Source organism: Eurytemora carolleeae, unplaced genomic scaffold, assembly GCF_000591075.1.
Source record: "Eurytemora carolleeae unplaced genomic scaffold, Eaff_2.0 scaffold1078, whole genome shotgun sequence".
Lineage (NCBI taxonomy): Eukaryota > Metazoa > Arthropoda > Copepoda > Calanoida > Temoridae > Eurytemora > Eurytemora carolleeae.
This window is the reverse complement of record NW_019396969.1, coordinates 50,236-73,156: the sequence shown is the minus strand read 5'-3', so window position 1 is coordinate 73,156 and position 22,921 is coordinate 50,236. Positions and strand designations below refer to the sequence as shown.

General features: G+C 34.1%; 4 protein-coding genes across 4 annotated transcripts in view; all 4 read right to left on the bottom strand.

Annotated features, from left to right (window-relative positions):
* The window catches only part of LOC111710628 (hepatocyte growth factor-regulated tyrosine kinase substrate), a 3,950-nt gene extending 3,244 nt beyond the window's left edge, over window positions 1-706 (bottom strand). Inside the window, exon 1 of the mRNA XM_023484743.1 lies at window positions 441-706. Coding sequence (XP_023340511.1) covers window positions 441-679 — 239 coding nt within the window. The 5' untranslated portion in view covers window positions 680-706. The remainder of the gene's footprint in view (window positions 1-440) is intronic.
* On the bottom strand, window positions 571-2,249 carry LOC111710626 (cysteine-rich DPF motif domain-containing protein 1). The gene is made up of 2 exons (XM_023484741.1): window positions 1,873-2,249; window positions 571-823 (listed from the first exon to the last, which is right to left on the bottom strand). Exons 1-2 carry the CDS (start codon window positions 2,223-2,225, stop codon window positions 718-720), a joined length of 459 nt encoding a protein of 152 aa, XP_023340509.1. The 5' UTR covers window positions 2,226-2,249; the 3' UTR covers window positions 571-717.
* On the bottom strand, window positions 2,210-8,212 carry LOC111710625 (vacuolar protein sorting-associated protein 45-like). The gene is made up of 9 exons (XM_023484740.1): window positions 7,262-8,212; window positions 6,647-6,718; window positions 6,026-6,232; window positions 5,478-5,669; window positions 5,029-5,147; window positions 4,184-4,310; window positions 3,597-3,789; window positions 3,231-3,361; window positions 2,210-3,148 (listed from the first exon to the last, which is right to left on the bottom strand). The coding sequence occupies exons 1-9, from the start codon at window positions 7,328-7,330 to the stop codon at window positions 2,594-2,596; spliced, it is 1,665 nt and encodes a 554-aa protein (XP_023340508.1). The 5' UTR covers window positions 7,331-8,212; the 3' UTR covers window positions 2,210-2,593.
* On the bottom strand, window positions 8,205-10,371 carry LOC111710627 (transmembrane protein 60-like). Its single transcript, XM_023484742.1, has 4 exons — window positions 10,118-10,371; window positions 9,703-9,807; window positions 9,286-9,369; window positions 8,205-8,609 (listed from the first exon to the last, which is right to left on the bottom strand). Exons 1-4 carry the CDS (start codon window positions 10,204-10,206, stop codon window positions 8,471-8,473), a joined length of 417 nt encoding a protein of 138 aa, XP_023340510.1. The 5' UTR covers window positions 10,207-10,371; the 3' UTR covers window positions 8,205-8,470.
* Window positions 10,372-22,921: the final 12,550 nt, after the last annotated feature.

Here is a 22,921-nt window from a genome sequence, read left to right as displayed (position 1 = left end):
TAGTCATAATTTTTATTTAAATTGCGTTAATTTACGTATGCCATTCAGTACAACTTGCACATTTAAACTTTGTCTAGTCAAATTCCTACCTCAGTTTTATTTGCATTGATTAATTTGTTTCATTAAGTACAATATGCAGTATACATTGTTGATACTATAGTACGCATTTAGTGTTATCACGCATAAACAAAGTGATAAATTAGCAACAATCCAGAGGATAAAATGCCATGCGTACGACAGAGATGGTGCTGTTTGCACCTTTTCTCAAGACCTCAAAATTTATACCTGCCTGCATATCTATATATATATTATCTTTGCTGTCATCCCGTATGCTTTCCAAATTATTTTAGTCCCTACACAGTACACACTACGCTAATCCATCAATTACATGAAAGCTGAAAGCACGTATGGGAGAAAAGAGCAAAATAAAATGGGTTTACTTAGGATTAGTATCTCCTTGTCGGATTGAATCACAGATCATCATGGTTGAAGTCCAATCCGGCTCCAGGAGAAGCTGACTAGTTGCTTTCTCAAGCAGCCGGTCAAAACCGGCAGACGACTTTCCAAACATTTTTCTGAAATATTTTGTAATTAAAAAAAACAATCTTTGTCTGTCATTGAACTCAAACAGCGGTTCTACCCTTCTCCGGAATTTTCCTCTGCAGTCGGCGGTCTGCATATCTGGTTAAAACATTATTTTCATGATTCTCCTTCATCTCATTTATCCATATCCTTCCTTCCCTGTCCTAGTTTCTGTATCCGGGTCTGTACATCAGTAGGGAACTCGGAGGAGTAGAACTCGGAGCAGGTCAAACAAAACCTTCTAATTACAATATTATTACTATTTACCACTCAAATCAGATAAAATCAGATAAGAGAATTAGGGACTTCCTCATGATCATTTCTAGAACTGAAGTGGCTACATTAAACCAGAATTTAAATGTGGACTTGAGGTTTGTAGCATTTTCAATTTTCCAGATTTTTAAGGGCTTTTTTTATGACACAACGGACATCAGACTTGTTTTAAGATTATCAGCATGTCATTGTCAACAAGGGGGTATTCAGGAATTTGTCCAGGGGGGCGGGGGCTTACATTCTTTTTTCTTTCCCTGAAATCAATAGATTTCACTGGTCCAGGGGGGTCTTAGTCCCCATAGCCCCCCCCCCCCCTAAATACGCCTCTGATTGTCAAACAAAAACCTTATAATTACAATATTGTTGCCATTTACCACTCAACAGTCCACACTCAGCATGGATAGCAATTTTTTGAAAAACCAAAATTGAAAATATATTATTTTTTTTGCTTTACATATCAATCTTAAAACTTGTCTGGTGTTCAATAATTGATAGAACAAAATTTCTTCACCATCCAGAGCCCACGATTTAAAAACTTCGGCTCGAACCGTAATTCCTTAAACCTGACTTTAAGACCCAATCTTCGACCCAACCCTTGCTTGCGTGATGCAATACAATACAAGATCTTCGGCTCGACTTAAGGAGTTAGGCCCAATGAAGATAAAACCGACCTTGGATGGTTTTAGTGGAGAATAAGGCTCAATGTTGAGTCTTAATTTCAGAAAAACCCGGAATGTGCCAATTCCTACCTTGAAAATCCGCCAAAGAGAATAATAAACCGTTTCATTTAACTCAACTCTGTGGAAAATAAGATGAAGCTTGAATCCGAAAGCTCAAGTCGTAATTAAGGCCCAAAGACAGCTTAGACCCGAGCTCTATTTTCCCGAATTTTTTAAATTGCGGGCTCTGATGATTCTTATTTTTTATTTTACAATCCTGAAATTACATTTTGATAAATAGAGATCCCTGAAGGATTATTAACAGGATTCTTAATCTTTAAATACATATTGTTCATTCCTGGTGTAGAATATGGAGCAGTCCACACAAACTGCAGCTCCACAATGCGAACAGTCCCCGCCCACCTGGAGAAAATTATTCCCAAACCTTGTCTCACGAGCTGAGAACGGATCTATCATGAGATAAGCGTCCTCGTTGAACTCAACCAGGTTCTTCACAAACTTAGGTTTCCTCCCGTGATAGTGAACCATCTCACTCAGCTCACAGAGCTTGCAGGTAAACGGAATTGTTTTCTCCAGAAACTCGTCCTTTCGTCCCTCCTTCCCGGACGAGTCAAGCTGCTTCTCCTGATCCGTTAATCGGTCCAGGAACTTGGATTTATCTTCCATCATCTTGATCTGAAATTTTAACATTTAATAAATAAATCACAGATAGAGAATACACCTAGCAATGATAACTTTAAACAACAAGCAAAATGCAAACTTCTATGGGAAGAGGTAGGATATTTTATATTCCATAAAGACTCATTTAATGGATCAAATTCGTCACGAATAAGAAAAACATTGCTGAAAAGGTTGGGTCTGAGTCGGCATAATTAAATGAATTTCGAGTTGAAACTGGATCTGTATAAAAAATAAAATGTACAGCACTGAAAGGGTAAAATAAATGTTAGTGAGAAAATCAAATTATTCTCAATAATGTTTAAACCATGAACAATATCAAATAGATGACAAGGGGTACCTTGGTATAGGTAAATATATAATATTCGAATGTAAATGCACTAGTTCTGAGGAAAGGATTGATCTACTTGTTGGAGAAAGGATTGAGAATTAAGGATACTTGTTCCTCCGAGGAGAATCTGAACCTTGAGGTTCGAATTTAACTGATGAACGGTGTACGCTTCCTCGTATGTAATTCCTCCGATGACAAAGACGAGGATGTTGGTGACCCTCCCCTCGTGGGGAGAACCCAGACAGGGGAACAGGTTGCTCCTTAACTTCCCCTTGATTAGATCCTCCAAGATTTGTCTGAGTAAAGGTTGATGTTGTGTATAAACATTCTCCACACCCTTCAAACCTTTGAATAATTTCCCTGTTATATTCCGGGTAGAACTCAACTCATCTCCGAACAGGTTTCCTTTCCTAGCGTTTATCCCGGCATACCGCTGCAGGTTCTGGACTCGTCGAGACTCGGTTTCTCCTCCTCTTTTCCGAAGCTGGTTGAGTAGGGTTCGGATACCGTTGTTAGCTTGACTTTCGAACCTGAGAGCGAACAACATGATCAGTCTGGTAGCATCGTCTAGTGGTATATCTTCACGTTGTACTAGTTCAGAAACCTAAATATAAATATTTTCAAGAGGTTCTTTCCTAATTTTATCGTAGGCTTTGATTATCAAGAGAAAAACTAATAATAGTGACCTTTTTTAGCATCGTAGAATGGTCGCCATCGGAAACAAGTTCCTGTTCCGTCTCTGAAACCTGGAGAAGTTTTTTGACCCCGACAAGTCTTGAGAGCTCGGAAACTAGTGTCACGTGCTTGGACACAGTTCCTAGAGTAAAAATATAATTTTGAACTGTCAGAACTGAAACATAATCTTCTTAAATAAAAATTGAAATATTTTTTGGGCTTTCTATAAAATTTGTAGGCCATGGTTGTAACGTGCAAAATAATTGTTTACTCCCCCCCCCCCCAAAAAAAAAAAATACATCTGCACAGATTCCCGATTTTCTTTATCGACCTTCTTTTAATATGATATTGTAAGATAAGATTTTCTGAAACCTAACCTGACATTTTCTTAAATTGTGGATAATTCTCTACAAAGTTCTTCATGTCGGAAATGCTTTCGATCTTCTGATGACTCTTGGCCTTGTTCTGGAACTCGTCCATTAGAAGTTTGATCGTCTGACCGATCTCACCGAAGTTTGAGTAAAGGTTTGCTGCGTAGAACTCGTCCTGAGAACTAGAGAGAACAATGTCCTAAAAAATTATGGGTTTAAGATGATTTTATCAAATTTCCTTACAATAGATTTGATTTGATTTGATTAGATTTGATTAGAACTTACTAGAATTAGTAAAATTTGATTAGATTTGATTAGAATAGATAACAGTTGATTTAATTTGATTGGGATTGAAATAATTGATTATAATTTGATTAAAATTGATTACATAGAATATTTTATTTGATTAGTTTTGAATTTATTTGATAAGATTCGATTAGATTTAAAAAGAAGTGATTCGAATTATTAAGAATTGATTAGTTTTGATTAGAATTAATTGAAACAGAGTGAAAGAGATCAGATTTGATAATATTAGATTAGAGTTGATAAAATTAGGATAGTTGATATAAATTGATCAGAATTGATCAACTAACTTGGAGATCCTTGGTGACCCCTGGCACTGCGGCTAGGTTAACCCTGTTGTTATTTATCCCTATCAGCTGATGAACCATTGCTTGGTAGGTCCATTGACTCAGCAGGGGCGTTACCGGATCTTCACGCCTACAGAATATAGGAGTTTATTGATAATTGAGTAAAAATCAGCAGATCAATCAAAATATAAACATTTGATTACAAATCATAAATTGACTTTACAATACAGTGCATCAACAGATTACTTTATCAAAATGTATTAAACCTTCAATCAATCAATTAACGGAAAATGCAATCAATTAACAATGAATTCGATCAATTAACACTAAATTCAATAAAATATATTGAATCAAACAGTCGACCGAGTAAATAGTTCCTAGTGTTAATACTATGGAGAATTTTCTGATAACTTGTATGTAGCTATGCATAATGCATATTGTATTATGGATTGTATACATGTAATAATTTTTGTTATCAAATGATAAAATGTCTATTAATAGAAATTACGCAATAGAACTATTTATCTCTAGGCTTATTTCAAGTAAAAATAGCCGCAAAGCAAAGAAAATTTGGGGGCTGGGTCATGGTTTTGAATCCTCATGTTGGTTCCATGTACCTACCTACCTACCTATCAAGTATAAGTAGTACTGGACTATTATCTGTTCCATCCAGGTACCTACCTACCTATCAAGTATAAGAAGTACTGGACTATTATCTGTTCCAGGTACCTACCTACCTATCAAGTATAAGAAGTACTGGACTATTATNAACAGCCACATCCAGGTACCTACCTACCTATCAAGTATAAGAAGTACTGGACTATTATCTGTTCCAGGTACCTACCTACCTATCAAGTATAAGAAGTACTGGACTATTATCTGTTCCCCCGGCATCGAAATGTCCTCCTTCTCTAGTAATAATCTGCCGAACAGACTGCGCCAGTAAACTAGAAGGACCTGATCCCTCCTACACAAAAACAAAAAATTCAGTTAAATCGTAAGATTTACAGACTCATAGAAACATTTACTTTCACATAACTTAAAGGTTTGAATTTGACTTTTATGTCTGCAATCTATATTAGCCAAAATCGTATTTTTTGTGCCTTCAAATTGTTTGGGCCTTTACAGATATCCAAAATGAATTGCCTTAATCTATCGGACTGCAAAACATTCGGATTATTGTTATAAAAGGGAAAAACCAAACAAAAAGTTCTCAACTCTGAAAAAAAGAAAACTTATTTTCGGAGGAAAATGATAAAAAAAAACAGATGAAGGTAACTAAATTTAGCATCTCTACCTGATATCTAATAACTGGAGACATCTTTAGAGCTAGAAGAAGAGATGAAAGGGCGTGGCTGCTCCTCTGCAGACTTTGCTCCACCCACCTCGACCCTAGAGGTTGAAGGGGGTGTGGAATATTTAATCCGAACAAGTGTGCTCCAATCGGAAGGAAATCGGTGTAAATTTCTCGCACATCTCGAACTACTTCCTGAACGAAAAAAACACTGTTGTCAGCCAGAGGGGGGTATATTTTTAACAAATTTTTAACTCTATTAAGGGGCTGGGGAAACAATTAACAAAAAAGAAAAAGGTGGAAGGAAAGGGGAAAAATGGAAGAAAAAGGGTGAAGAGGGCTGCCTGCTTATCTCAGGGGGGAGGGGGGTGGGGCTTGTTATTGGTCTTTTGAGGGCACCAAAACGCTACATTGTTCTACAAAGAAAAAAAAATTCTTCCAACTTTGGGGAAAAAATTATAAGAAGGGGGGGCTAAAATATGAATCTTAGAACTAATTAACATATAAATGATCAGTTTCTAAAAATCTTAATGAAACCTATAGATATGTACCTGCATATCTGCCTCTGCAATCTGCTTGACAGCTGATTTAGGAACCAGATTAGTAAAATTTATATAATACGATCCATATCTAGGATTTGACAGTTCACTACAGAGTAGATTTATAGAATCCTCGGGACGAAGAATAACAATGCATTTGAGGTGTCTCAGATCCTCAGATCCTGGTGTATTCTGCAGCTTCTCAAACAAGTAAACCTCCTGGAATATTTATATACACTACAGTGAGACCCATATAAAACTCTGGAATAAAAAAACAACAGTTAAAACTCAAGTTATGATTTTAAATATTCCAAAGAATATGAATAGATAAAACAGAGCAATTGTACAATTGTACAATTGAACTCAGAAAATTTACTAATATCTAAATATTAGTGGATTTTCTGAGTCAATTTTTTAAGCGATAACAATTTTGTCTTTTAATAATTATACATTTCCTATATTTTTTTTGAGAACACCTATCGTTATTGTTTTTAAATACAAAATATTGGATTTAGGAAAACTGTATATTGTTCCTGTTTTATTTAAGCTCTTCGACAATAAATATATATGTTCCCTATAGCTGGGTAAACGGCCGGACCAAATCAGCTGATTTTTTTTTATTATCTTAAATACCTGTCTCATTAGCGCTGATTGGGCAAATGCCAAGGATACAATTGGAGTTGTTTCTGCATCAAGCAGCATAACCTTAACAGGGACAGAATTTAATGAATTTGGGAGAGGTCGCTGAACTTCCTACCACCGGTTCAAATCCTAAATCGCTAATTCAAATATTGAGATTACAAAATTGATCAACTTTTACAAATCTCTTTTACCACAGCAAAATTTTCAATTTTTTCGCGTTTTCACAGCTTTAACTTAATTTTCTTACATCCATGGTTTAAGTTTTTTTACCCCCCCCCCCCCACATTAGGAAAACCGCTGATATAGAAGTCAATGAAAGTGAAAAAATCAATTATTTCCGTTATTTTATGTTTAATTTTTGTCTGGTCGCTTTACACATAATTTAAGTATAAGTAACAATGAATGTATTTTCAAAAATTACAAGAATGAAAAATGAAAATTTGGACAAGAAAAGTATCCTTTTGTTATACTTTTTAACCAAAATTTATTGATTTTCCCCTTAACGTCATTTATATCTTCTAAAATCATTTATTTTCCCCAATAAACCGGAGGAAAACCTTAAAAAAAGGGAAAATGTTTTTGAATGAAAATTAGTTAAAAACACACCTTCATTCCTGGTCCAGCTTCCTCCAGAATCTTGAGAATATAACTCTGAACTATATTGACAAGATCCATCCTAATCTTCCCCTTGACAGATCTCACAAACCAGGTTCAACTCTCAAGTCAGGAGTCTACTTTAACATGAGTATGGATCAGGTTCAGGTTCTCTAACCTTATTTTAACCCTAGTAAAACCTTTCTTTAATCAGCACTTCATCCCTCTCGACATTTTTTTCTGAATTTGATAATTAAATGTTTAGTATTCACAGAGTATCAGGACAGTGCCGGACAGGTTAAATTGGGACATTTAATTTTTTTTGAATTTGGCTAAAGGGGAAAATAAAATTTCCCGAAAATATACACCCACGATTTCTTTCCAATCCAAAAAAAATTTCTCTGACCCCTGTCAAAAAAAAAGATAATATATGGTACTGAATGAATAAAATGAAATTAAGCTAATAACTTGATAGGGTGCTCATGTTTAACACAAAGATAAAGAGAGAAATCGTCAAAATTTAATATATCACAGTTTCAAGTATATTCAATTCATCACAGGGGTATAGAAATAAACGTAGTTAGTTTTTGGTGTCTCAGTTTACGTTGTTTAACAATTTTAATTTTTAGAAAATTTTGGTTTTGGCAACGCTTACAACAATAAGATTAGAGAGGGATTTAAACCCAACATACAACCCCAAGCGTAATATTACTTTAATAAAAAATTATCTTTTAAAATTTTTTTAATGTTTGAGCTGTTTAAGTGACTGATGTCATAATTTAAGTGATCTTCAATTCAAATACGGACATGCCCGCATTCACAACGGTACTCTTGGAATCTTTAATTTGATCAGTGACTTGGAAGAAAACATCGTTTTTCTGGCTGGAAAAGTGTTTAATTCTGATCATTCAACCATTTTTATCTAAAGAAAATGTGCAGGTAACATTTCCTTTAAAAACCCAAATGAAAATTAAAAGTTTACAAAAACATGGATATCTAATCTAATTCACACTTGATCAGACAAAACTTTCAAGTGCACCATTTAAATAGGATAAGCCACTCCATCAATGAAGGGTCACTTACAATTACGTTTATAATATTTTTTTGATGATGAATACCCCATTAGTAAAATATACTACTATAAAATTTCCACAGTGGTTAACTAATAGTATCAGGTATACTGGCTGGAGACGGATCTACTCCTGTATTCTCCGGATCCTGTCATCTGTCCCGGATATTGGAGCAGAACTCTAGAATATCAGTCTGGAAGAGAGAGAGGAACACGTCCAGAGTGAGGACAGGGAGACCCATCCACACAGGGATCATCACGTAGTACAGGTTCAAGATACTTCCCTCCAACCTACACAATACTAACTTAAAGCGAGTGTTCATAAAGGGAGTGCACATAAATCTCAATGGAACTCTTTTTATCCTGCCACTTTGTTTCTCAACGTAGTTTTTTACATCTAAATATTTACGAGTCTCCTTGTTTATAAAAACAATACAAAAAAGAATAAGGCATGAACGGGGTTTGCGTGGAATAAAGAAGAACATAAAAAAAGATTTAGCATGGGTTCAGAAATTTATTTTTGAAGTCATAACCACTTTCTTTCATGAATCCTGAATATGTGATATGTACAAAGCAGTGCTTAGGATCCATTTCATTTAATGCGGATGCTGCGCTCTGAAAAAAATGGATCCGGGTCATATCATGAACATTGAACAGTTATTAAAGAAGAATTTTAAAATTATTTTTCTTATTTTTTCCTATGCATATTTTTATTCCAAATCTTAATGAACCATCCCAGAAAAAATTAAATTTTCAATAATCTCCCCTTTTCAACAGTTCAGATTTTGGTTTTGAGAGCAATAAGTTTTTTTACAGTTTTTGATTGATTGTTTTCGTCTTGGATCCGAATGGGTGGACCCCCATATTTTTGCGGATCCAGATCCAGGAAGCCAAATTGCCTGCGGATCCAACAGACCCGGATCCTAAGCACTGGACTATTAAGTATCTAAATTCTATATATTTTTACTTGAGGCAAAGTAGAATTTCGGCTGTGACTTTGAGAATAAGGCCGACAAAACAAAAAATATGCCTGGCTGCTCCTCGCTGCCACCTAGAAAATAACAAATTAGTTGCATTCTTGTCTATAGATATATCATATCAAATCAAGTGTTAATCTTAAGGGGAACCCAACATGGAACCCCCAGACTGCCTTCAGGGCGCTATGCACCACCGTGCCTGGAGTCCATCCAAAACTAGGAAGAAAATATTTTTTCGGACGAATAAAGTTTATTCCTTTTGAATTTCGCTTCAATGTTGGAACATTAAGAAGACAAACAATTATTTAGCCAATAAAAAATCGTTAAATACAAAAGTCGACTGTTTTAGAAGCATTTAATCGCTTTACACTAAAAATCATCCGATCTAACGGTAAATGTCTAATTACCTGTCATTAGAAGTTCTCCTGTGAGACCCCATGAGAAAGATGAGATAAACCAGAAGAATACAATCATACAACCACATTGGTACAAACACTATAAACCAGGACCACCTAGCAAATAACCAAATTCAAGTATTTAAACAAGTATTAGTGATATCGAACAAGTTATAAGTGACATTTGATTGTTGTAAATGAAAATGTAAATAACATAAGAACATAATCAATAAAACTATTTGTGACATTTTATCATAGTAAATAATTTATTACTTAAGAAGCGATTGTAAATTATTCCACGTGTCATACTTAAAATATTAATATAAGAGGAAGAAGGGCGGGCTGGGGTCCTTAAAGCGTTCTCTAGGAGTAAACCAACAAATCCGTCCTCAAAAAGCGACTTAATTGTCTGTTTTCATATTCCTACCTGACTCTCTGGTCTAGCCTGAGAACTATAAGGATGAGAAAGATGAGAGTAATGAACCAAGTAAATAAAGCTCTGTGAAGAACAGCCATTTCTATATTAACGGACGAGATCTGTTCTGATTAAAGTTCCTGATACAACTGATTTCCTTCGTGCAAGGTTTCCAGATATAATTTCCCATTTCTCACCATGATGATGTTTATACAATATAATATTACAATTCTAGAGATATCTGAAATGTAACAAAATTTTGGTTAAACCTTTTGAACTTAATTTTTATCAATAGTTTTTAACAGAATAAAACTTTAAAAATATATTTGAAATAAAAAATTTCATAGAGAACGATTTTTTTAAATATTAATTTATTCAAATTTATTTAAAATATTACCGCTGCTCAGGAACTAAAACAATCACTAATTATTTAAAACCAAACCCTTAGTGATTTAGTTTCTTCGTCAGGGCGTATACAGAAATAAATCTAGGGGGCAAAACAAATTTGGCCCCCCCTAGAAGCTCCTAGGGGGGGGGGGCAAAATTTGAACGGTAAATTCAAACATTTGGCTTCTTGGATATCAGGCATAAGTATAAGATGCTTTAAAAGAACACATACAGTTCAATTACCTTACAAGAACTAATCTTCTATCTCTCCTTAAAACTAGCTAGCAGAAAAAAGTATTGCTTCTAAAACATCGACATTTTATTATACTGTTATGTTAGTAATAATTAGTATTTTAACTAGAGAAAGTAAAAGACATTTTTTTAAATGAAAAACTTACTTTAACTCAAATTTTATGAAATGAAGAAAAGAACAGAGGTCCAGAAAATAATCATGACTTGTAGGAGTACAATTGTAATCTATATAATAAAGCTCTTCGTTCATTTATATGTTTGCTATGGCCCGGCTGGCCAAACGACTGAATCAATTGGGCTGAATTTACGTGAGGAAACTAATGGATACCCTTGGGGGTGATCACTCTAGCGTTTAATATTTGAAGTGTGAAAGCTCTGAGTTCTAGGGGGGCTACGCCCCTCCCCTTTACAGGTCTAGGGTGAGGCACTGCCCCTTGCCCCCCCTCCCTGTATACGCCCTTGTTTATTTGAAATAATTGTCAAGTGAGTTTAGCAAGTGTCAAGATTCAAGAATATATTGACTACCCGTATAAATGCGCGTGTAGGATATTTCAGCCGCGTACTGGTTTCATACTGGTTGGCAAATATGAGATCGTCTTCAATTAAAAAAAAGGTCTTACAATGGGTGGTGTATTTTTCGACCTACACATATCCGCCATACTCCACTTCTGACCTACGCCAAATCCGCTATACTACACATCCGACCTACTAGCACGTGGTATTACAGCCGCTCTATGGACTTGTGGCCGCAGCGCCCGGCCCCCTAGCTTGTCCTAGCCGCGGCGCTCGGCCCCCTAGCCTGTCCTAGCCGCAGCGCTCGGCCCAGAAATTGTCTTAACCTAACCTAACCCTCAAATAATACTAAAATAAACAGCTGGCGTAGGTCCGATATTGCAGTAGGTCGGAAAGTTAGTAGGTCAGAAGTTCAGCAGGGGGGATGTTGCGTATAGACGATGTAACATTACCCTTACAATGTAAGGATGCTATATTGTCCTTTGCACTCATGTCCGATTGAACTAACGTACTTTTGCACTAAAGTCAGCTGATCAGTAACACTTGTGGCCGCAGCGCCCGGCCCCCCTGTCAGCTAGCCGCGGCGCTCGGCCCCCTATACCTGTCCTATAGCCGCAACGCTCGGCCCAGAAATTGTCTTAACCTAACCTAACCCTCAAATAAAACGATAGTCCGAATGAACGTTAGTGCGAAAGTACGTTAGCCCGATCAATCATTAGTGCAAACGATACGACACCAATGTGAGAGTGGATAATGATATTTGGATATTTTTTTGAACTATGTATGTATCGAATGTATCATCGTTCGTTTGAACAATTTGGTCGTACTAGTGTTTATTTTAACTATACTGACATGACGTCATTGTAGTTCAAATTAAGAAAATACTTTCTCATTTGAACTATTTTTTTTCAAACTAAAGCAGTTTTATAAATTTGAGATTGGCATACATGAATTCAGGGGCAAATACAGGATTTAAGTGAGGGGGGGGGGGGCAAGATTTTTTAGGAACAAAAAAATTCATAATTAGGAAAAAAAATCGCGACTAAAAAACTAGATTTTTAACTTTTCACGCATTATAGTTTATTAAGACAGATATTTTTCCTGTTTTGCACTAGGGTTTCTTTCCCTTGGCATGCTATTGAGATTTAAGAAGCTATTCTGAAAATAGGAACAAAAAATTCAAATTCAGGGGGGGCCTACGCCCCGGTCCCTGAATTTCTGTCAGGGGCCGGGCTACGCCCCTCCTGAATCTGTCAGTGGGGGCGAATTTCCCCCCCCCCCTGTATCCGCCCCTGCATGAATTAAAGATATAGTTTGAATGAACAATTAATCATGTTTTTAAGAACATAAAAATAGTTCAAATGAACGTGTAAAAAAATTCAAATGAACCAATTTTTTTAAAAGAAATAACAAAAACAAAAATATTTCAAATAAACCAGAAAATATAAGTTCAAACGTGCATTGTATCGGTGCGTGCATGTACCGAAAACTACACTTATCTTGGAAACGAACCAACTGAACTGAATGTATAAATCATAAAAAACTACTGTATTTAAAGAAGTTTTCCACAACACTGCATACTCAGTTCAACTTCCTGACATAGTCGGTCACTCCCTTTAATATTTACAACTTAGATAAGTTAATAAGTTAATAAGTTAAGAAGAATTTACAGTTCAAATGTTGCCCCCCCCCCCCCCCTAGGAGCTCCTACATTTTTTCTGTGTGCGCTCATATTTCACATTATTTTTGAATCAATACATTATTTTGTTCCGTCAGGAATTAAGTCTTGTGTTTACATTACCGCCCAGAGACAGTAAACTGCAGTACAAAAGATGCGTACACCTCTGAAATAACTTTCAGCTTGCATTATAACCTTGAGGTGGACAACATCCAGTTAATCATAAAGATATCACGATTAGAAAATTTGAGTTTGTGGCAAAGACTAAAATCCTTTTTGCTACTTTTATTTTATAAATCATTTTGATTTATTTTAAAATGCAAAATAATATTCTAAACTTCAGATTTTGAGTTTTCCTAGCTATAATCTCCAAACTTGAGTTCGAAATATCTAAAATTGGTTTATTAGAACTTTTACAATGTTAACATTTGAATAAAATTTCTCCTTTATCTATGCAAAATGCACACTTAAATATATATTATATACATATGTATCTAAATGTATTTACAACTGTTAAGAATTGAAATTCAAATTTAAAAGATTAGGTTTAGTTGAAAAGGATTATTAATGAAATGGAAAGAATGGCGAAAATATTCGCAAGAGAAAATTATAAATTCATACTTTGCAAATTTTTTTTTGTGTTTACATTTTCATGCATTCAATGTTGAATTAAAAATCTACGAAAATATAGTAAATTCCAAAAAACTCTGGAGTATAGAAGAAGAGACAGGAATTGTGCAGTGTAAACTGATTTATTTCACTTAATAATCAATTAAATAAGTTAAGTTAAAATAGTTGCTACTAAAACTATTTGGTGTGTAACAACATTAAATACACTTGAGCATTGCTTTAATGTCGTAGTCCTATTCCACAGTTCAATGGTTCTTAATGTATTATATAAGAAAATGAAAAAAATGATGATAATAATAACGCTAAAGTTACAGAGTTATTAATAATTATGGGGTCTTCTCCTATTTTACAAATTTTGGAAATTTAAAATCAAATAAACAGAAAAATATATATTTTTTCTCAGCTCTTAACCCATCCTTACTTATGTTATTCTCTCAACCCGTCCTTGCTTAGTTTCTCCTCTCAATCCATCCCTGTTTAGTTTCTCCTTTAATATTTCAATCCCAATTTGCTAAGTTTCTCCTCTCAATTCATCCTTACTCGCAGATAAGTTTAATTAATTGAGAGAAGATTGAGGGATTGAGATGAGAAGCTAAGCAGTATGCAGGGATGAATTAGAGGAGAAACTGAGTGAAGACAGATTGAAGGTAAAAAATATACAATGACAGATTGAGAGGAGAACTTAAACAAAGACAGATTTGGAGGAGAAACTTAGCAAGGACGGTTAGAGGGAAAAAATTGAGTATGGATGGATTGAGAGGAGAAACTATGCAAGAATGGATTGAGAGGATAAATTGAGAAAGGATGGATTGAGAGGAGAAATTGAGAAAGGATGGATTGAGAGGAGAAATTGAGAAAGGATGGGTAAAGAGGAGAAATTGAGAAAGGAGGATGGGTAAAGAGGAGAAATTGAGAAAGAATAAATATATTGTTTTTGATTTTATCTTTAAATTATGAATCTAAACTTTGTTTATATGCACTAATATTCAAATGAAATATAAACAGCTAACTTAAGTTGAACGTTAGATCAATTAGAATTGTAAGTTGGATTCATATAAAAGAAATAACAATTTAACTGGCGACCCCCCTTAAAATTAAAATTTACATGGAGGGGCATTTTTGCACATATTTTGCATGGACGAGTATTTTGGATTTGCAGTGAACGAAACGTTTTGCGAAAAAAGGGAAAATTTTCGTTCGCATTTCGCAAGCATTTTTTTGCGAAAACTAATGAAGCAAAAAAAATGTAAAAACAATGCGAAACTTTGCGAAATGCGAAATTCGAAAATTTCACGAGAAAAAATTAATTGCGCAAAAAATCCTGTGGAATTCTCTGCTCTGAAAGATCAATCATTGAAGTTTTATTAAATTATATCTTCCTTTACTTATATAAATGTTTGATGAAGAGAATTTGATTTCTCTAGCTATCTATCTTTCTGAGTTTCTGTCCGTCCACGTACGTTCACCCAAATCCACCTAGCCATAAGCCAGCAAATTAAAGAAAGAATATTTTAAATCACCCGTATTTCTTCGCGAAATTTTTGTGTTGTTTCGCATAATTCCAGCATTTTTTTTCGCGAAATTTTCGCATGATTTTTTCGTCTTTTTTTGCGAAATATTTGTATTTTCTACATCGCGAACATTTCGCATTTTTTTTTGCGAAACAGATTGAAGAGAAAGTTCGCGAAAAAATCGAAAATTTTCTTATTCTTTTCGATCGAACGAAATACAAACAATGCGAAATTTTCGGCGAAAAAAAGGATTTTCCTTTTTCGCTGGAAACCCTGATTTGCACTCTTACTCTTTGCCTTGACCCCTGATAATTTTTATAAAATAAATTATGTATATGGGGACAGTGCCTCTTAAGAAACTGTACACCTATTGCAAAACTTTTTTCTTCTAAAAGATACCCCCCGTGACCCAGAGTGATATCAAAACTTTTAGCGAACATATCCATCACTTTATTTCATAATTATTCAAGCATAAAGACTTCATTTTCAAAAGATAGATTTACGAACATATCTTCATCATGTGGAACAATGCCACGCCAAAAAGATGAAAAATAATGATTTAAAAAAAATTATAAAAGGACCGAACAAATGCGCAAAATTCTAAAAAACAGGTTTATCAATGACTATCGAAATTTTAATCTCATAGTAATCTAGGGGAACACTGAAGAATCTCATCATTGAAAAATTCCAATATTCTCCGGAGATGAACTCTAACTATCTGATGAATAAAGATGAAGCATATTATATTAGGAGAGGGTTGAGATTAAGAGATACAAGATCTTCGTGTTAATGGAACCATTGTGCTCCCTCCAGAACTATTGTTCTAAACACTCTTCAGAAATTATCTTATATTTCACTTACACAGCTGAGAGAAGGAGGGGGGGGGGGGAAAGAACCTGTAAAACAGCAACAAGGCGAAAAGAAATAGAACTTGGACATTGTTTTATTTGTTTTGTATGAATAATTCTGTAGTGATAGGTTAATCTGTAGAGTATTAGTAAAATAAATAGAAAAAAACAATAATTTTTTTTGGATCTAAGATCTTGGGAACCCAGCGTTGTCTGGAAACTAAGTTTTCCCTATAAAAGTCGACCCACTTAACTTGGACTTGGACTTCTTAGTGTTGGTCTACCGAGTTCCTAAATCGGTCAAAGGGTTCCAGGGTTATGATCGGAAATTGTATATATATTATATAAGTAAAAAAAATCTATTTATGTTAATGTGGAAGACGATACCTGGCCGCCTAAAACAAGTTCCACAAGATTCACCGGAAGGAGATAGAACGGATACGAGGCATTGTACTTTCAGTCTAACGCGTGTGATCTAGATATTAACACATTTCTGAGCCCTCTAGTAAAAGTTATAAGAAAATATTAATACGGAAATTACTTTAAGCGTTTCATTAGAGATCGACCTCACGTCCTCTATAATAACATGAAATGTAGAGAGTAAAACTCAAAATTTGCATATATTGTAAATATATTTGAACTCCTCTGACATGAAGTGGTAATTGTATGCATCAATGCACAATTTTGAGAAATCTAACATAAAGGTTTTCTTTCTAGCTTCAGTCTGCTACTGGAAAAGTGTAAAAAATATGAATTCTCAGCAGAACGGAAGGATTCTCATTAGTTTTCTTTAAAATGAAAAATTTGTTTTATTTTCTTTCTTCAGAGTTCAATTCGTATCAGGGTAAAAACTAATGAAAAAACGGAAATTTTGTAAACCAATACTAAAAATAAACAAGTAATACCAAGCAAAGTTGAAAAGAAAAGTAATAAAAACACAATTTTCAAATCGAGTACCTCTTTCCACTAAAAGTGAAGGGTTTTCTTATTCTTTTCAACATTTCCCTAATTTTTTGTTTATAGAATAAAAAAATTCATACATCTTTGTTTACCTGTGAGGTTTTGGAAAAAATCTTTTGGTCAAAAAAATAAAAAAAGTTAAGTCACGATTTCGGAAAACCATAATTCCATAGAAGTATTCAACCAACATCTGACGTAAACTAATTCTGGAATTTAAAAACTCTGAAAAGGAGTTGAGTCTTTGCCACAAACTCCGATTTTTTAAACCCTGTTTTTCAACCTAATGTCGTAGACCTTAGATATTTCAAACTATGAATTCTGTTAGATGAAATAATCTCATTTTTAAATATTTTCAAAGATATTAGGATTTGAAAATTTGACTTTGTGGCAAAGAGTTAATTCCTTTGTTTATCGTCACACAATAACAGAGGCTTACTGGAGGTTTAGTCTAGGGGTGAACTTTTTTTGGTTCACCCCCCTAGCGGTCGTTGTAAACACCCCTCCCCCCCCCCCAAAAAAAAAAGTTTTAAATTTATATTCAACATTCATCCCTATTCATTCATCCCTAATTACCAATCACACCATAATATTAAACGATATGGATTTTAAATGAAACTAGACGAAAAACATTGTGAGTAAGATTAGGGTCTAAGAAAAAATTTAAGAAATAATCATAAAATGGACAAATTGTCAATTGATAAGAGAAGAATATATATATATATATGTGATTTTAATAAACTAGGCTCCTTCAGGGCGCTTATCTTCTATTTCAATTGTGATTTTTTTCTTCGTATACATTGTAAAACAAAAAATGTTACAGATTTTAAAAAAAATTTACGGATTTTCAAAATAAAATGACAATCGAATTGTGTTGGAGACTGGTTTGACAAATTTTGATCATTCATAAACCTTCCCTGGGGTCATGTGATGTCCCACACAAAATTTGGGCCCGATAGGTTTGGCCGTATTTATATTAGCACTAGGGGGTACACAGTGCCCCAACTCCCCAGTATACCTCTGCACACAAATGAAATCGTTGTTTGAATTGAGTGACTGGTATAAAATATGTTAGTCGGTCTATGTATTGAAGGTTTAAATTCAATCAGGCTCTAAATGGAAAATCCATTTAACAGGTGTAAAAGGTTTAGATATTTATCTGACGGGTTTATATACTTTCAGGAAAAGGATGCAAAAGATAAAATTGATATTGCAAGTAGTATCAATGCCGAGTTAAACTAAGATAAATTCCCCCTAAGATTTTGCCCCCCCCCCCCCCCTACGATCCTTCCTTCTTCTTTTCCTCTCTATTCTTCAATACCTTTTCCTCTATCTACTCCTTTTCCTTTTCTTTCTTTTCCTTTAGTTCTAAATTGTTTTTGTTTTATTTTTGGTTTTATTTAAATTTAACATGTATGTATCGCTGCAGAAGGGCCTCTCATTTAGAACAACAAACAATGGTTAGAGAGGCCCTGCAGGGCTAAATTAAAATGTAAAAATTGTGAAACTGTAAATTGTTTTTTATTAAAATGTTTAGTAAAATATATCTATCTATCTAACTTAAATGTTTTCATTGAAGAGCTGTTGAAATTGAGAAGAACAAAAATGTTTTGAATTTCTAATACTGGAAAATTTGTTTACTTGGGCATACAATGAAAACTAGAGTAGGTCACAAAGTCCTTCCAGAAATATCGCAATAATGCTTATCCTCTTATTCTGTCTAGTTTAAAGTGATGGATCATTTTTTTGCCATGTTTAAGAATATGCAATACTTATGCATCCTAACCTGACTTTTAGCAAGTTAGTACTTCATGCAGTTTAATTTTTAATGTTCAATTAAAGGAATTCAAGTGTTGTATAATTAAAATTTTACTAATTTTTAATGAAAATATCCAACCACAAAGAAAGAAGCAGAGGTTACAGTAGAAATAGTTAAAAAATAATGAATTTAAGGAATTAAGGCTGTCACAAACTCAAATTGCTTAATACCAAATACCTGGGTAGTGGGCACCCTTATGGTAGGTGTAAACCTTTGTTTTTTTAAACTTCTACAATTTGATCTTTGGATATCGCATTTTGAAATGTCTAAGGTCTACGTATACAATTATAGAGGTTTTTGGCAGGAACTCAGTTTTCTTGTTTTCAAAAGCATATTTTGTGCTTCATCATTATGACGTCAAAATTATCTACAGACCTACCACGGGCAGTCAGTATATTTGAATTTCCGAGCCGGGTCAACCTTTCCGGTCCCAGTTTGTACTGTATCACCCGGACATTGGGTAAATAAAGCAGATTCTCAATAGGATTATAGCCGGTGTGACAAGGTTGACGCGGTCAGACATTAGGTTTAATTTACTTTTATTAAAGGGTCAGAGGTGCGTGCTACACGTAAGGTTTAAATTAATTTTTAAGTACATTCCACGGTTGATGTATACCCTGTTGAGGTTAATTGAAATTAAGTTATCAACTACCATGAAATCAAAAATTAACAGTGTGGATATTCCTCTATGGATATTGGATATCACGTGCTTTACGGTGGTTATCCCCGCAAGGAATTGCTAAAAATCAATTTCTTATTTGTCAAATCTCAAAGTTGTCTCTTTGGATATTGAGATCAAACTCGCGATTTCACATAATAGTTTTTACCTCTGAGCTATAACTTTTCTCACCTCGAGGCCGCTAATTGTTGTTTATTTCCTAAATAATATGTTTTATAAATATATTAATTACACCCTAATTCTGACAGAATTAGTGAAGAAAACCAAGGTCATTCATTCATAACATTAATATTAATTAATTAATTCGGGTATAATATCTTTACTCTGCAGACTGCTAGAGAAAAAATAAAATAATAAGACGAGTTTTTGATTCTTAATAGCACTGCTTAGGATAATGGTGTAACCTTTCATATTTCAAACTTAAATTATTTGATCTATCTGAATTTAAAGTTTGACTAATAAAAGGTCCCCGACATTTGATTGCAAAGATGAGAAAATCAGAGTTTGTTTCAAGAACTCAGTTCCTTTTTATAGACAACACTGTTGGCTGGTGTGTCAACTGTTTTTACCCGGACTGAGGTTAAAATAGCGTATAAGATTATGAAGTGTTGAAGGAGGGGAATACCTAGCTCTGGTTATGAACTGGTTTCTTTTAGTATAAATACCATGATATTTTGTTATTTGAAATATTTACCTATTAATGATTTCAAGATATATATCAAGGTATTCTGTATATAGTTGTTGAGTTGAAAAAGGGGAGTGATCTCGAAATGTGCGGTGAGAACTATTGTAATTAATTTTCCCAGGCAATAACAAGAGGGGTATATGTTTCTGAACCCAATGGTCCCGATCAACTAGAGTTCTCTAACTTTAAACTATAAACTGTAAACTGCAAACTGCAAACTGTAAAAAGCAAACTGTAAACTGCAAACTGTAAACTGTAAACTGCAAACTGTAAACTGCAAACTGTAAACTGTAAACTGCAAACTATAAACTGTAAACTGTAAACTGATCACTGAATGTCTTTCTTATCCTCTGTTAGACCCATAAGTCGATAATAAGTAGATTCCATTTATTTCGATCCTATAAATACATTTGATAAACAATGGTTTACTGGGTAGATAGAATATAATGTTTTATTATATTGAAAATATTCTTACTAATTCTGGGTGTTAAAGGATAATCCGGTTATTGAACAGTGCTAAAACAACGTTTTATCTTCTGAAATAAATGAAAATTGGTTGCAAAGATATCCAAATCACTAGTTTTAAGGGGCTTTAACTGAAGCAAGGGTACTGCACGTGAAAATTGTTTACACTGTTCATTGGAGTTAAAATGTTTGGTTTGGCCGCCGGAGACAATCTTGGTCAAATACGACCTTACAACGACCTTACGACCTTTAGGGTTAACAATAGTGCACATCTATAGATATCCTAATATTTCAGTTTTTAACTTCACATTTTTTATTAAATATATGAATTATCCTATTTATCTTTGATATCCTGCACTCAAGTATCCAGAGTATCCAGTATCCTTAGTATCCAGTATCCTGAGTATCCAGTATCCTAAGTATCCAGTATCCTGAGTATCCAGTATCCTGAGTATCCAGTATCCTGAGTATCCAGTATCCTAAGTATCCACTATCCAGAGTATCCAGTATACAGAGTATCCAGTATCCAGAGTGTCCAGTATCCAGAGTATCCAGTATCCAGATTATCCAGTATCCAGAGTATCCAGTATCCTGAGTATCCAGTGTCCCGAGTATCCAGTATCCTGAGGATCCAGTGAATTCTCCCACTATACCTATATCCAGGGTATACCCCTGTATAAACCAGGCGGAGAGTAGAGATCTACAGGTATCCATGCCGCAGGTGGCAGCTCCCCCCTCTCTCAGAACCCAACTATACAAGAGGATTCCTCAGTCTCCGACAGTATCTGGATGAGGACGGAAAACAAGGATTATATTCTCCTGATCCTGGTAATATTAAAACTCAAAACTATCATCTCAAAAATTATTAATGTAACTGAACTCAACCTAATATGGTTGAAAAAGTAAAGTATAAATAATCTATAAAAGTTATATTACTTTATTTTTTTTACTTATATCAATCAAGTTTCCATAATTTATAAATTAATCAGATGTAATCACAATTACATTACTTACCCTGTAGGAACAATGTAAACTTTCCTAACCTCTAAGTGTGTCAATTTAATAGTTTTCCTAATGTAAATTATTTTGTTTTCATACCGAAAAAAATGCAGTGATCGTGAATAAGTTTAAAATGTTAACTTAACACTGAGTCTCATATGCCAGTTTTTTTAAAACGAAATTTTCCGCGAACACTAGAACTTAAACAACCTTATTTTACGTTTTGCAATTATCTCTCCCAATGTTGAAAGCATTCCATTAATTAATTGATAATGAGGGACAAGAAAAACTTAGAACAGAATTTCCTTTTAAGTAACATTTGAAATAATTTCGTCTATGAATATAATATTTATTTCAATGAATCCAATTTCCGATGGATTGGAGTAAGATTATACGAGGCAAAGGAGTCTTTTGCAACAAATTCTGATTTTAAATCTCTATATCTTTACAACCCAATGTCGTAGACCTTAGATATTTCAAACTATCAATTCTGTTAGATAAAATAATCTAAATTAGAAATATTATGGATTATATTATTATATATATGGATTAGAAAAACAGAGTTTGTGACAAAAACATAATTGTATAAATTCAAAATTGAGCAATGACATTTTTTAACAGAAAAAACCTAATGCTACAAAATTGTCGAAATGAAAAAGGTTCTATAATTTTTAAATCCTAAAGGATCAATTATATTATTTAAAAAATAAATCTAATTATTCTTCATTTTAATTTACAGAATTAAAAATCTCTTTAAAGAGAACTGTTAGTGTATCTAGTTTCAATTTTAAACAGTTCCACAGAATGTGAAGTTTTCAAATTTAAACTTCTGCCCCCCCCCCTTCCCCCCAAAAGTAAGTCCCTAAATCCCCCAAAAGAGGCACTGTCTGTAAACTTTCTGTTTGCGTTAAAGAAATGACGATTAAACGAAATGACCAACAAGTCGTTTTCACCTTTATTTGATATATTTGACAAGTGAAACATTGTTTATTTTTCTAATCCTGGTTTTTGCACAACTTTTCGCACAACCTTCTTTCTAGGGTTTATATTTTGGCAAACAACCAAATATTTCCCAAAAGCTGCGAAATAACAATTTATATATCAAATTTACATATTTGTTTACACAGTGCAATTGCAAACGTTTATTTATGATATGCATGTGAATAAAAAAATTTATTTAAATTGCATTCAAGATATATTCAGTAGATGTCAGGAATATATGAAATATATTCGTTTGATTTTAACTTTAACTAAACATTCCGAAAAACGTGTAACATTTTATGAAAAAAGTCGGCCCACCGACCCTTCTTCTCATAAAGAGCAACCTAACATAACTATCTCTAAACCTAAGTTGGAATAACATAATCAGGAGAGCTTCCTCTTTCCATGGGGG

What these genes read in the sequence shown, in the direction of transcription:
- LOC111710626 (XM_023484741.1), bottom strand. Translation starts at nt 2,225, where the DNA reads ATGTTAAAATTTCAGATCAAGATGATGGAAGATAAATCCAAGTTCCTG. An exon ending in TGCTCCATATTCTACACCAG is followed by an intron (nt 824 to 1,872) that starts GAATGAACAATA and finishes TATTGTAATTAG; the next exon opens with AAGGTTTTGTTTGACCTGCT.
- LOC111710625 (XM_023484740.1), bottom strand. Translation starts at nt 7,330, where the DNA reads ATGGATCTTGTCAATATAGTTCAGAGTTATATTCTCAAGATTCTGGAG. An exon ending in AAGCTGGACCAGGAATGAAG is followed by an intron (nt 6,719 to 7,261) that starts GTGTGTTTTTAA and finishes GTCCCTGTTAAG; the next exon opens with GTTATGCTGCTTGATGCAGA. An exon ending in GTACTTCTTATACTTGATAG is followed by an intron (nt 4,311 to 5,028) that starts GTAGGTAGGTAC and finishes TATATTCTGTAG; the next exon opens with GCGTGAAGATCCGGTAACGC.
- LOC111710627 (XM_023484742.1), bottom strand. Translation starts at nt 10,206, where the DNA reads ATGGCTGTTCTTCACAGAGCTTTATTTACTTGGTTCATTACTCTCATC. An exon ending in AGGAGAACTTCTAATGACAG is followed by an intron (nt 9,370 to 9,702) that starts GTAATTAGACAT and finishes GTTATTTTCTAG; the next exon opens with GTGGCAGCGAGGAGCAGCCA. An exon ending in GAAATTCTACTTTGCCTCAA is followed by an intron (nt 8,610 to 9,285) that starts GTAAAAATATAT and finishes AGTATTGTGTAG; the next exon opens with GTTGGAGGGAAGTATCTTGA.